The following is a 12,930-nucleotide window of genomic DNA, read 5'->3' on the forward strand; positions in this document are numbered from 1 at the left end:
AACAATATGCGGCGACTATGAAATGGTTTGACAGCACGATGAGGGATAGAACATGATATTTATGCTGCTGGCATTGGAACCTGCTGCGTCACACAGTGGATCACTCCACCACTTAAGGGAATGGCGTTGAGTTGCACCTGTCGCACCTTGCGCTCCGGCATCAGCGCCTGGAGAGTTTCCCTTGCCTTACGGTCGTACTCCTCCACGCCGAATCCAGGAACGATCACTCCTCCGTTGCAGAAATAGAAGTTGGCGTACCCAGAAACAAACTCGTCGTGCTCTTCGATCTCGAGGTCCTTCGGACTAGGCTCGTCAATTGCATGGAGCTCGAATTTCCGGCCCTTCGCGTCTGTTTCGTTTTCCAATATGTTCCGGATCTCGTGCGACATGTCCAGCCACACCTGTGGAACACTGGGGTGATGGCGTGACCAGATGAGGACACCCGGCCGGATGAATCGCACCTCGGCATCCACATGGCAGTCGGTGATGTCGAGTCCCTTCCGTCCAGGAACCCAAATAACCTTCTCCACACCGAGGACCCGGCGCAGTTCTGCCTCGATCTCATCACGACTCAGGCCCGGGTTGCGCTGGTCGCAGACCATATAGCTCTCGGCAACAATCAATGTACCCTCTCCATCGACGACGAGACCGCCGCCCTCCGTGCGGATGCGTGATTTGACCATCTGCACGGGCGATGGGGTGGTGTCTCTCTCGATGACATTGCGAGCGAAGTCGGTGTTCTCCTGCAAACACTTCGGCGTCATGGAGGGGTTGGCGAATCGGTAATCCCCCTCGATACCTTCCCATCCATTTTTATTGCCCCATTCATTGAACTCGAAGCTGATCGCCAGTCGCTGCTTTGGATCTAACTCGCCAGACGCGTCGTGGACATACACCGGGCCAGTATCGCGTACCCAACAGTGGTTGATGGGCGTGGGGATCACGCTCACTTGGGAGGGATCGGCTACCTTACGGTTGACAAGGTCCTGGGCAGCAGATACGTCTTCCGGACGCGCGTACAGCCGCACGGGTTCAAACTCTGCGATTGCAGCGGCAAGGTCGACAATTTCACCGCAGTTTTCGTCATGGAGCTCGTCACAAGTCGATGCTCGGGAGGGGAAACCAAGCATGGTAGCGAGATGAGGATGCCACTCGGGCGGAAAGGAGAAGCGACCAGTTTCCAAAGGAGGCAACATGATGTAGGAATAACTTTTAGCGCGATATATTTGATGTAAAACTCGCCGTGGGACGATTTGCCGGATGGATGAAGGAAAGAGTGTCTTATAGGTACGAAGGAGAGTGTGTGTGGGTGGTATGTATGTCATAGTTGTCCCTCGACCGCACTGGCAGCAACCACGCCCATGATCACCCGCTAGTCAGAAGTACGATATTAGCTTTCCTTAATTTGAGGTTCAGCTGACCCGTGGGACGCTCCCAGGTGTCATAGAAGGAAGCCCATGCATTCTTCACTATGAGTGGCCTGTAATGGGTGGGAAAGACATGGAATCATGCATAGATCACACCCAACACCGAGCACCAGAGAGACCAATCAATAACTAGCTGCAGCTGAGGGTGAGCTGATGCAGCCGGGATCTTCAGTCAGGAAATCTTTTGAGGAAGAGCTGAAAGGAAAGCCTAATTGTACCACGGAACCAACTGCACGACAGGACAGGGTCGCCGTGGCAGCTGGGGAGCGAAGATTGGCTCCACCAAACAATAGCTTCATGGGCACTCCTAGTTCAATGGTAGAATGCTTTGCCATTCGTGAAACGAAGGATACTGAGGCATTGGCTGTGTGGTTGATGAAGAATTCATCCATTACTCTAGTCCGGTTTCAAATACCTACGATACTGATCACTTCAAAGTGTCCCATAGGGGGCCGGTGTTGCTACTGTCGGGTGTTCCTCTTCCGTCTCCTCAGTCTCATGGCCATAGGTCCGATTACTCAACCAAAAGGAGGGTATGACCGTGGCTGCAGACAGTGTCCCCAAGGCCCAAGCCATAGCCTTCCACCCGTAGTTGTCAAACAGAGCTTCGCCCAGGATGGGACCAATGGCCAGCCCAGCGTAGTTAGCCATGGTTTGTAGACCAAAGGCCTGAGCAACCGCCCCTTTCTCGCCGAAAATTCCGGGGGACTGCTGTTCCATCTCTTCGATTACCATCTGTGACTCTACATATAATCCCGGATGCCCGAGATCGGGGGAGATGCCGCAGAAAGCAACCAACGCGCCGAAAAGAATCTTCTGGGAGAGGCTGTCATGGCTCACAAACTGAAGACAAATCAGTGAAGGCGTCAGTAATGAATATCCGATGACTGCCATGATGCGAACCCCAAAGTGGTCGCACAGCCTTCCTATAGAAGTATCAGCATTTTGTTCTTCGGTGGTCAAGAGTACTGCCCTCAGCGGTCGACCTACCAAACAGTGGCTCCAAAAGCGACGGTGCCGCCATGACGAGGAAGATCAGACCGGCTGCGAACGAGTCCCATCCGAACAACTTTTCCACAAAGCTGGGCACAGTCTGATATTTTTGGTCAGAAATCCATCGCATCTACTCAAGGCCCCGTGAGCACTTACCGCGTCAAAGGCACCGATAATAATTCCATCAACCACGAGTGCCCAAAGCGTGATTGCGACTCGCGGTTGCTTCAGCAATTTCAGCGAGGCAAAAGCGTCGCCCCGTTGCGCATTCGAGCCTGACGGTGGATGGGTATTGTCTCCACCCGAAGCCGTGTCTTGGTTTTCTGGATCCGTTGAAGGAATAGCACTGTACCGGACAGAGTTATCGCCGCGCTCTACCTCACCCTTCTCCAATACGGCCAAACGCAGTGCTGCATCCAAGGCGACAATAGCAAACCCCAGGGCGCAAACAGCGTAGTATCCCCCAACCTTGTTTAGAAGGCCTCCTAAGGGTGGGCCCGCCATAAGGCCGACCATACTTCCTGTTCCCATATATCCCAAGGCCTCCCCTAGACCATGTTTTCCGACCACATCCTTCAATAGTGCAAGACCGGCAACCTCAACCATGGCGGCAGACGCACCCTGCAAGACTCGAGCAATGATGTACGTTGTTATAGATCGTGCGACCGTGAAAAGGCACATTGACGCAGCGAGTAGAACGAGACCAGCTAGGAAAGGGACTTTGCGCCGCCCCATTCGGTCAACCCAGTAACCAAAAACGGGGCAGGTGAAAAATGCTGCAGCTGTTTCCGCCACGAGCATAATACTAGTCCAGTAGACCTCTAGCCATCGGAACGAAGTGTGAGTAATTTTGCGTTCGTGACACTCACACCACTTGAAGCAGAGAGGAAAACATACTATCCTGAGGCAGCACCCCCGCGCGAGCTACCAGGGCGGATGGCATAATAGGTACAATCTAAGACTGTTTAGTAAAGGAGCATACTGCACGAATCTGATTATCGCGTACCATTCCATAGAGAAACAGCGTCTAATGGTCCGAATGTCAGTAGTGAAATTACTAAACGGGGTGTCGGTGGCCAGACACACCGTCATGTAGGAAACGGACACGACAGTGAGGATAAACCATCGGGAGGAGCGCCACGATGGCGACCTCGTCGAGTCTGCGTTCGACGACATGTTATTACGCAGTCTCAATGCTCAGACTGGTATAATCTGGGCAAATCTGAGATGGGGATATGATGGTTGGAGTTGGTGTAGTTGATTGTGATTGTCTTTGTTTTGAGTCTGTCTGGTGATTGTCGGTTAGTAATCGCAGACAGCCAGACAAGATGGTGGAAGTCGACTTTGGCGACACGCTTGCTTCCACACAAACACATTTATCCAGCCGTCATCTTAGCCTCTGGCAGGCGTCACGGCCCAAAAACCAGGCCTGCAGACGATCTGCAGCTGTAAGGATCCCTCCGCGGATATTTTGTCAACTCGGGGACATCTGCAACACGCGTAAATGCCTCAAGGGCTCATTGTGTACGATTCCCGCGGCTTGATTGGTCTTGGTGGGAACACAAGTTCCTAGTCAGGTGAGTCTCTCGTCGCCAGAGGAGCCTAGGTTACTCTCTGAATGCTGATGTGGGGTTTCCAAAAGGCGATTGACAAGAATCCTTCTGCGTGCATCGGCCAGAAATGCCAAAGTTCTCACTCATCAGCCAAGTGCGACCAGAAGCATGAATTAGAACTGCTTGCCAGAGCGTCGGTAAGACCAGCTGAACTGAGTGCGAGACTGCTTTTTGTGTTAGCGGCGGATGGAAGCTCAAGTCGCGAGATGTTCTGGCCAATCGCTCCGGTGATGTTGCAAGCAATGGGGACGTGCTGCAGATCATTAGGTAACTTGTTGTTGAGGAGAACGAACGGGGAACCCACGGATCCACAACGGAGCTATTGTCAAGATTGAAGCTTGGCTGGCTGGCGGTGCTGATCTATATGACAGGATTTGCTGACGATTTGCAGGAGTACAACACCCTGGCGTCCTGCCCCGTAAGTGGTTCAGCTATGCTTGCTTCTGTTATTCGGATTGCAGTTTTAACCACTCCTACAGCTCACAATACAGGGAAGGAGTGATCGGAAGCCACCATTCTGCCTGGATCCGCCAAAAGTGTGATCGAGAGACAGTGGCTGGCTGCACTCTCGTATGTGTATTTTTGTACATTCACTCCGGTGGTCCCGTAAGCCGATCAGCCTGGGTTACAAGTGCTGAACCGCCCCAGTCCTATGTTCATACATGCCGTAATGGAACTCAGGACTTCATGGTCTGTGCATAAACGATGGATCAGCGTGTACCTACCATAAGAAAGGTGACCATCGCTATCGACCGTGGTACACCAGCTTTGCGCCAGACCTCACAGCGAACTAATGGACTCGACAGAGCGGTTGATTGATTTGGCGATTCAGACTCGTCTTTTTAGTTTGAGCAGTCGTGGTTGGGGCATTGCTGACGAGCCCTTTTTTGTCGCGGATCTGGGTCAGGTTATCCGCCAGCATCGCCGATGGAGGGTGAACCTGCCAGACGTGCACCCTTTCTTTGGTGGGTGCCTCCATACCATCCAGGGACCCGACATCCCTCGTCTTAAAGCTAACTGTCGGCGGCTACAGCGGTGAAATGCAACCCCGATCCTAATCTACTCAAACTTCTAGCAGACCTAGGCACAGGCTTTGATTGCGCCTCGATAGAGGAGCTACGTACAGTTCTTAGTCTAGGGGTCGATCCATCCCGCATCATCTTTGCGAACCCCTGTAAATCTGCCTCCTCTTTGGTCTTTGCGGCTCGAACGGGCGTGACGCGAACGACTTTTGACAACCTTGATGAGCTGGATAGCATCCGAACCTTCCTCCCAAATGCACAACTTGTCCTGCGAATTTTTGCCAGCGACAGTGATGCTTTGATAAACCTAGGAGAGAAGTTTGGTGCCTCAGTTGAGGCCTCGTTACCTTTGTTGCAACGAGCTCGCGAACTAGGGTTAGGTGTGTGCGGGGTGAGTTTTCACGTTGGTAGGTTGCTCCCCAAGGGCCATTGCTTCGCAACTTACTCACCACTCCCTCTCAGGCACCGGGGCCTCCAATGCATCAGCCTATGTGAACGCCATTCAGCATGCCAAGATCGTCTTCGGATATGGCAAGAGTTTGGGGTTTGACATGAACTTTCTGGACATTGGCGGAGGATTCCAGGACTGTAACTTGGAAGATATTGCATGTTCTCTACGACCAATGCTGAAAGAAGAGTTTCCTTCTGGGGTCCGCCTGATTGCCGAGCCGGGTCGTTATTACGCTCGCAGTGCCTACACCCTCGCGTGCAAGATTCTGTCCAGACGGCGCCACCTCGGTACGGATGATCACGATAAGCCAGATATGCTCTACCAGAACGACGGGGTATATGGAAGCTTTATGAACGTTCTGATCGAGAAAGAAATTGTGCGGCCATCCTTGGTCGCGTACAATTGGCCATCTCACAGCCACAGCAATGATACTCGGCAGAAACTCGAGGAGCATCGATACACGATCTGGGGCCCTACTTGCGACAGCGTGGATTGTGTTGCAAAAGATGTGCCCATGAGCTCAGAGATTCGAATAGGTGATTGGCTCAAGTACAAGAATATGGGTGGTGAGTCCTTGCATGCCACACTTTCCGCTATGTGAATAAAAAGACTGACTATCCCTGGAAGCCTACACCACAGCAACGGCGACTCAGTTCAATGGGTTTTCAAACAAGCATGACGTGATTTACATTAATACAGAGTCTATGGACTATCAGGTGATGCACTGGACGGCGTTAGCAAACCTACATCAGGAGCATTTGCGGACATTTACCATCTCGGTTTAATTATTTATCTTCATAGCATGAGCAAAGTCGGTGTGCGAAAAGCTCCTTCGAGTCTTCATCATCAGGTCGTTTCTTTTGCGCTAGGCCTACGATTTTACCTTCATTATCTCCATACTCACACATGAATCGCCATTAAGCATAGCAGTGGATCTGACCAGTCTGACGAGCATACTGGGCACTTTCTTTGAGGAGAAATGATCGTGGGCCTCAAGCTCTAAAACATAATAAAATTACCCCGAAGAATGTTGATTCTTGTCGGTCATTTGACGAAACAACAATCAGTATCTAAAACATCTTGGGCTGAACACCTGTCGCAATTTTGGGAACGCGGCTGGCTAAGCTGTGGAAACTAGGGAAAGCCCAAATCCCCACCATTGGAAGGTTTGCCCCCGAATAAGATGCTTAGATTTCTACCTACAACAAGAATTACAAGACTGGGGCAATAATGCAGATCGGAAGATGAAAAGCCCAATTACCAGGCAAAGGACGCCATGGTCATATTCCCCATTCCGAGACTGCAGATCGACTCTGTAGACCAACATACTGTCGGATGGGAGACCGAGACTCAGTTCTAGGTGGAGAGCCACCAATAATTGTATATCGTACATGACTGATTGAACCTAAAATTCCAAATCTGTCCGCTCGTGCCCGGTACTTGGAGTCAGGACAGCTCGATGCCAGTCAGACCAGGTTTATTGTTCCTTTTCCCGTCCGGTCCCTCCCACTCATCAAAATTCATCTCCTGGGTGGCCGTGAGGAATGTCTCAAGACGGGGAGTACATCGTTCGTTGCATCTGGTCTGGTCCTGCACCTCAGTGAGCGCCTGAATGACCCGGGCGAGTCATTTGATCACCTGTGACCGGCATTTCTTGCAGGAAACCTCCCTGACGGGAGGTATCTGCGTAAACTGTGCGAATACGCAGAGCTTTGGGGCGGGGGATTCAGTATGTTGACAGTTTGGAAGGATGCGACCAGCCACGAAACCATGGTGGCTTATGGCTACACTGTACTATTTTTCTGGCCAGAGCTCGGCGCTGTGGGAGGGTGCAATGGTCTCGTCTCACAGCCGGCTGTGTTGCAAACACCCCCAGATGGGGAATTTCACACAAATTTGGTGCGCTCAGTGGAGCAGTACATTGTGCGACGGAGTTTGTCACCTCTATCACCACACTCACAACAGATCAAGAGGAAGACATGCCCACCCGCCAGCTCTCCACTCCTCCAAACCCGCTCTCGGCAGTTGCGGTGGCGATTGACTCAAAACACTGTTCATGAGGACTCGCATAGATGATCATTGAACATCTGAAGAAAACGGCACGCAGCGCGGGATTACAAGCGCTGGTGGTTCCACTGAGACTAACCCGGAAAGCCAACTTTTCCTGTGTCAACATGACCAAGTATATCACATGGGCCAAGGAATGCCGTTTGGCCGCGACAAGGGCCAAATCTTCCGTCAGCAGTCCTGGTGCTCCCCCTTTTGATCCGTGGCTCCGCAAAGACGTTTCACTGCGGGTAACTGGTCAAAGTGGCGAACCAAAGCATGTCCGTGGAAGGAAGCGTATCGGATTGGGAGCGTTGGACGACTGTTGACATCAGCAACCCTCAAATGCCAAGTGAACTGCCACATAATCGTGCTGAGAAGCATGATTACCGAGGGATATACTCTGTATGTCCCTGGTGGCCTGGTACCAGTAAAATTCTATCCGAAGAGCAGTCGCGGTATCTATATTGAGCCTAAAGTATGGGTTTATCATGATCTCGCGATAACAGTACACATTAGCCTACACCATCGTTGACAAACTGTGCCCATTACACAGACGCAGCTTTTGTTTAACCCTTCTTGAAGTACCATTAATACCTACCCGCAATATCAAAGTCATATGTGAGTGGTTCAATGCCAGCCTCCAGACCTAGAAGCATCAGATCTAGGGACAGACGGAGACATTCGTCCCATGAGGCGAGATTCTCAAAGAGGCCAGTCATGGCTGATTGAAAAACAGTGCTATTCTCCCTCCGGACAGGATTGTCAGTAACATTGTCCCTCTCCTTCCGCGTCATCATCCAATCTCGGAGCTCAACAGGAATGACAATGTGGGATATTAATTTCCGGATCCAAGCTCTCCGCACCTGGCCTTTACCGGAAGTAATGGCCCGAAAATGTGACAATGAAATGCCCCAGTTGTCACCATGGCCGTCAACTCAATCGGCGCTGTAGACATTCAGCTTGGAGTAGATGAGGGGCTCGAAAGCAACCTGCCACTGACGGTAGACAGTGGTACATAGAGATATGACAATGCCGGTATCCTGCAGATAAGCTACAATTTGTGCCAGAAGCTCATAAGGTAGGGTCGCCGCCATTATGGATGTTGTGGTAGATGACAGATGGAAGTTCCTCACACGGCTCACTATTATATATTTTTTTGATATGGCGGTGTGTCTGTAATATTACCTATATATATTCCTTGGCAACCCATGTCCAATTATCAGATCCTGGAGTGGGTTCTAATTGGTTCGGCCCGGCCCATCAATTCAAAAGCGCGGACAACCAAACATTCGCACTCTCTCCAAGGTCCAAGGGTGGTAACCTCAACCAGTAGATGAGGAAGCCAGCACTAATAACTGATGCAGACTGGTGTTGGCCTCAGTCCGGGTCTAGTGACTTGAAGGATCAGTCGCTGGTGCTGAGTTTGATCTTACAAGACGCAAGGTGCCAAAATGGCTTTCACAACAGATGGTAGCATCAGGAGAAAGAAGACTCCAAGGGTGCGGGCCAGTAATGATCTGGACGACTTCAGCTGCTTCGCTCTGTAGTATGTGGGACTGCCTTCACTGGCGGCCTAGGTCACACATATTCGCAGTGTCGACAAGATCAAGCAAGGTCTCAATAGACATAGACTCGTCCCCAGCGCCTCGACTCGATGATGGGCCTCAGCATTGTTAGCTACCACACCGGCCCCCCGTGATGGCGGGCAAATCCCGACTAATACCAGCAAGTTCCTGTGCAGCGCGTTGGCGCACCAAAGCATCTTCGAAAGCATTGCCGGCAGCATAGTTAGTCTGCGAGGGGTGACCTGTCACGCCTGTAATGGAGGAGAGGAGCATGAAGAAGGAAAGGTTGCTTTGTAGATGGCGATGCAAGTTCCTGGTGCCGGCAATTTTGGGATTCAGCGCTGATCACCATTGTGCAAATGTCATTTGTTCGAAGATGGTGTCCTATCAGAAATTCCTAGTAACGATTCAAGTGGGTTTTGAGGGGCGATATTTATTGCTCACCTCGAGGACGGCCGCGTCACGCACAACTCCTCGGATCGGGGGTGAGGAGGCTTAGATCCGATCAACTAGACCAATAACACTTTCCTTATCTAAGATGTCGCAGTTGGCAAATTGCACTTGGCAGCCTTTTTGCCGGGCATCTTCTACAAGAGTTCTGCCGTTGGATGCAACTCAGCATTGCAAGAAACAACAGTCACATTTCGGGCTCCTTTCGACATCATCGAAATTGCCATAGCGCTGCCAATACCCCCAACATCTCCAAAGACCATATATCCATCTTCGTATGCGAGAGAAAGACACTGTAAAGGGGGAAGGACTTTGACAAGGTCGTCGGGCTTGGGGACCACGAGGACTTTGACCTGCTACTCCTGGCTCCACTCAAGGGTCTCCTTCAACCAGGAGGCTGGGTATCAAGCCACTCCAGGCAAACCTGGCTTCGGTGAAGACTTATGAGAGAGAAGCTGGAAGCAAACTTGCGTCTAGTGCCTGTTTCATTAACCTGCCGTTTCCACCCGCGCATAGGTCGCGCAACGAGCGGGAAGTTGCTCCACCTCCAGCTCATTGCCATGGGTGCTAGAAAGATCAAAAACGCGACCAAAGGGAGCGATGATATCCTCACCGAGTATACAGAGCGTTGATTTTGACGACGCATTGATATGGATGTCAACCCCTAAGCCGTTCGTCTGCCCCAGGATGATCTCACTGATGCTTTTTCTGGGTGGTTCGAACAAAATCTGCCCTTTCAGAATCTGGCAATGCTCGGCCAGCTGTAGAGCGTCTGAATAGCTCCCGTTGTGTGCCACAACCCATACTTGAGCGCCCATTGGAGCCGTTAGTGCAATGGCTGCTTCCGCGATCGGGTTTCCCGACGGCATGCACTATCATGACCTTGTCATCTTGTTGAAGCCTTGCAAGGTGAATCAATGCATGATAAGCCGCAATATAGGCTAATGGCATGCAAGCTGCTGTCTCCACGCTGATGCCGTCCGGCACTCGGGTGATTCCTGTCCAACTCGCTCGCACGGTGCTTGACAACGTACCAGGCGCAACGCCGCATACATTGTCCCCTAGCTGGAGTCTACTTGCCTAGGTGGTGTCACTGGGACCCACAACAACACCAGGTACTTCGTACACAGCTGCAGCGTGTTCGTTTGCATGCTTTGGCGGAGATCTGGGACTGAATGCTTTGACGTGAATCTCTACATGAATCAAGCGACCTTGAACTTCCCCTACTGGAAGAAAGACTAGTGCAGCGAGTACTATGACATCTTGGCCGCCATCAAGAATAAATACAACCCGGCCCATATTCTCTGGGCGGCTTCCTCGGCTGGATCCAATGCCTATGAGCTGCTCGGGGATGGTCATTTGTGCAAGGCGTGAGAGCTAGGGACATAACTGCATTGCCTGTCTCCAGAGTCTTCAGTTTTCTTGACCGAATCGATGAACAGATAGGCCTATGGGCCATGGGGATAGGTGCTGAACACTGTGTAGAGAGGACACCCAGGCCCGGTGGGTGTCGCCGGGAAGAAGCCATACAAATCAGGAACATCCAGAATGAACGAGAACCAGTAAGATCGCGCTTGTTTCCAAAGTCTCTGGCCAACTCGTGAATTGCTTTTTCGATGTTTTGGTATACGCCTTGATTTTGCTGTATATACGCGCGATTCCGATAGACTTAAGCGTTCTGGAACAGGCCCGCTTCATTAACGAAGCGCCTACATAGCCAGCTACATCTGCGGGCTCAATTATGTAACTAAAACTTGAATTCAATTGAATTGAATCGCTCCTGACCTTCGTGTTGATAGACATATCTTTGCCGCCGAGGAAAGAGTGAGCTGATATGTCTCAGGCGACGAAGAAAATGATCATATGAGTCTACCATTCTTGAACCTCGCCGGTATAGAGGACAACCTTACCACCGTACTGCTCCTTGGTTCCCTTCGTAATCACATTAACCATACCACCTGTAGACTTGTCGATAGTGTCCGGCGCTGATTCCAGACCCCACCCTTTCGCTGCCCCGTTTCCCATGTCGGTCTGAACCCAGCCAGGGTCCAGTACAAAGGTGTTGAGCCACTCATCTTCGGAGTTGATTCGAATGCCATACCACGGGAGAATGGACTTGGAAGCCCCGTATGCCGCACTAGGGACGGGAGGCTGACGGCTAGAGAGCGGGTTAGTACAGTAGAAGACATCAGATGGGGAAAATGAGATAATAAACGCAGAAAAAGAGAAGGGGGGGGGATAAGAGAGAGCATGTCTTACCCTAGAGCTCCAGCTCCAGACCCCATAATAGCAAAGACAGGCTTGGTAATCGACTTCTCAAGGAGAGGACGAGTGGCTTGGTAGAGAGAGACAACACTAAGGACGTTCACCTGAATGTGCTCGACGATGTCGGCGCGTTTGACATCTTTAACAAGGGGGTACACCTTAGCGATGCCGGCATTGGCAACAACGTAGTCAATATGGTCAACGCCCTTGTTGGTGGCCTCTTTGACAGCGTCAAAGGCGGACTGCTCAACACCCGCGTCGTACTTCACTATGATAATACTGCTGCCTTCGCCCACGGGTAGCCGAGATAGCTCCTGGGCAGTTGGGTGTGCAGGATCACGAACCGCAGCCACAACAAGCTGCAAGTGGCGTAATTAGCTCTGGACAGATCTCGATCAACTGATAATAACTTACGTAGTTTGGACTGGCGACAAAGTGCTTCACCAGTCCGAAGCCCAATCCTCGGTTAGCACCGGTAACAAAGGCAACAGTGGGAGCCATAACAGGGGAGTAGAACTGATATACGGCAAAAGTGGAGGGGATCGAAACAGAACTGACAACTGTGTTGACACAGATTGTTAGGCACATAGAGACGATTATTTCTAGTCATCTTGTCGGAAGGTCGATTACCAATCTCAATTACAAATGCGAGGCGCGATGGTACTCCGTAAGCATCTGACAGGGGGTTTAGAACTAGCGGATAAATGGGGTGAAGCGCTATCTGCATGGTGACAGTGCGTATATGCAGGATAACCATGTGTTTAACACATGCATTTGCGCCAGATCGTCTCGCATCAAAACTGATTTACGACGATACCTGGTGGCAAGAGCCTAGAAATGATAATTTTGAGGACACAGTTCTTCTTACTACTTCTCGATTGGCTACGTGGATGGGCGCGTAAGCAACGTCAACATTTGCAGGATATATAAATAGTATGTATGAGAATGGAGGGGAAACAAAAGCTTTAGTCCACGATTTCTCCCTTCTTTCGATGCAATTCATACCTAACAGCGAAACTATGTGGACCCAGCCAGACCTGGGGCCTGAGTTTCCAGGAGTCTCTGGGATCTTGGGGCATGGATTGCAAGGCCAGG

At 51.1% G+C, this 12,930-nt stretch overlaps 7 protein-coding genes across 7 annotated transcripts; 2 read left to right on the forward strand and 5 right to left on the reverse strand.

Annotated features, from left to right (window-relative positions):
* Positions 1–59: 59 nt before the first annotated feature.
* ACLA_053210 (agmatine deiminase family protein) lies at positions 60–1,196 on the reverse strand (the record flags this gene model as incomplete). Its single annotated transcript, XM_001272272.1, has 1 exon — positions 60–1,196. One exon carries the CDS (start codon positions 1,194–1,196, stop codon positions 60–62), a length of 1,137 nt encoding a protein of 378 aa, XP_001272273.1.
* A 663-nt stretch (positions 1,197–1,859) lies between these two features.
* Positions 1,860–3,512, reverse strand: ACLA_053220 (MFS transporter; the record flags this gene model as incomplete). The annotated part of the gene is made up of 5 exons (XM_001272273.1): positions 1,860–2,353; positions 2,418–2,520; positions 2,577–3,225; positions 3,318–3,375; positions 3,479–3,512. 5 exons carry the CDS (start codon positions 3,510–3,512, stop codon positions 1,860–1,862), a joined length of 1,338 nt encoding a protein of 445 aa, XP_001272274.1.
* Positions 3,513–4,826: 1,314 nt separating this feature from the next.
* On the forward strand, positions 4,827–6,291 carry ACLA_053230 (type III PLP-dependent enzyme; the record flags this gene model as incomplete). The annotated part of the gene is made up of 4 exons (XM_001272274.1): positions 4,827–4,998; positions 5,067–5,462; positions 5,518–6,072; positions 6,206–6,291. The coding sequence occupies 4 exons, from the start codon at positions 4,827–4,829 to the stop codon at positions 6,289–6,291; spliced, it is 1,209 nt and encodes a 402-aa protein (XP_001272275.1).
* Positions 6,292–7,680: 1,389 nt separating this feature from the next.
* On the forward strand, positions 7,681–7,881 carry ACLA_053240 (uncharacterized protein; the record flags this gene model as incomplete). The annotated part of the gene is made up of 1 exon (XM_001272275.1): positions 7,681–7,881. One exon carries the CDS (start codon positions 7,681–7,683, stop codon positions 7,879–7,881), a length of 201 nt encoding a protein of 66 aa, XP_001272276.1.
* Positions 7,882–8,490: 609 nt separating this feature from the next.
* Positions 8,491–8,649, reverse strand: ACLA_053250 (uncharacterized protein; the record flags this gene model as incomplete). The annotated part of the gene is made up of 1 exon (XM_001272276.1): positions 8,491–8,649. One exon carries the CDS (start codon positions 8,647–8,649, stop codon positions 8,491–8,493), a length of 159 nt encoding a protein of 52 aa, XP_001272277.1.
* A 1,409-nt stretch (positions 8,650–10,058) lies between these two features.
* Positions 10,059–10,625, reverse strand: ACLA_053260 (uncharacterized protein; the record flags this gene model as incomplete). Its single annotated transcript, XM_001272277.1, has 2 exons — positions 10,059–10,442; positions 10,605–10,625. The coding sequence occupies 2 exons, from the start codon at positions 10,623–10,625 to the stop codon at positions 10,059–10,061; spliced, it is 405 nt and encodes a 134-aa protein (XP_001272278.1).
* Positions 10,626–11,439: 814 nt separating this feature from the next.
* On the reverse strand, positions 11,440–12,423 carry ACLA_053270 (putative NADPH-dependent 1-acyl dihydroxyacetone phosphate reductase; the record flags this gene model as incomplete). The annotated part of the gene is made up of 3 exons (XM_001272278.1): positions 11,440–11,728; positions 11,830–12,194; positions 12,250–12,423. The coding sequence occupies 3 exons, from the start codon at positions 12,421–12,423 to the stop codon at positions 11,440–11,442; spliced, it is 828 nt and encodes a 275-aa protein (XP_001272279.1).
* Between the last annotated feature and the right edge of the window lie 507 nt (positions 12,424–12,930).

This window comes from Aspergillus clavatus, genomic scaffold, assembly GCF_000002715.2.
Source record: "Aspergillus clavatus NRRL 1 1099423829800 genomic scaffold, whole genome shotgun sequence".
Classification (NCBI taxonomy): domain Eukaryota; kingdom Fungi; phylum Ascomycota; class Eurotiomycetes; order Eurotiales; family Aspergillaceae; genus Aspergillus; species Aspergillus clavatus.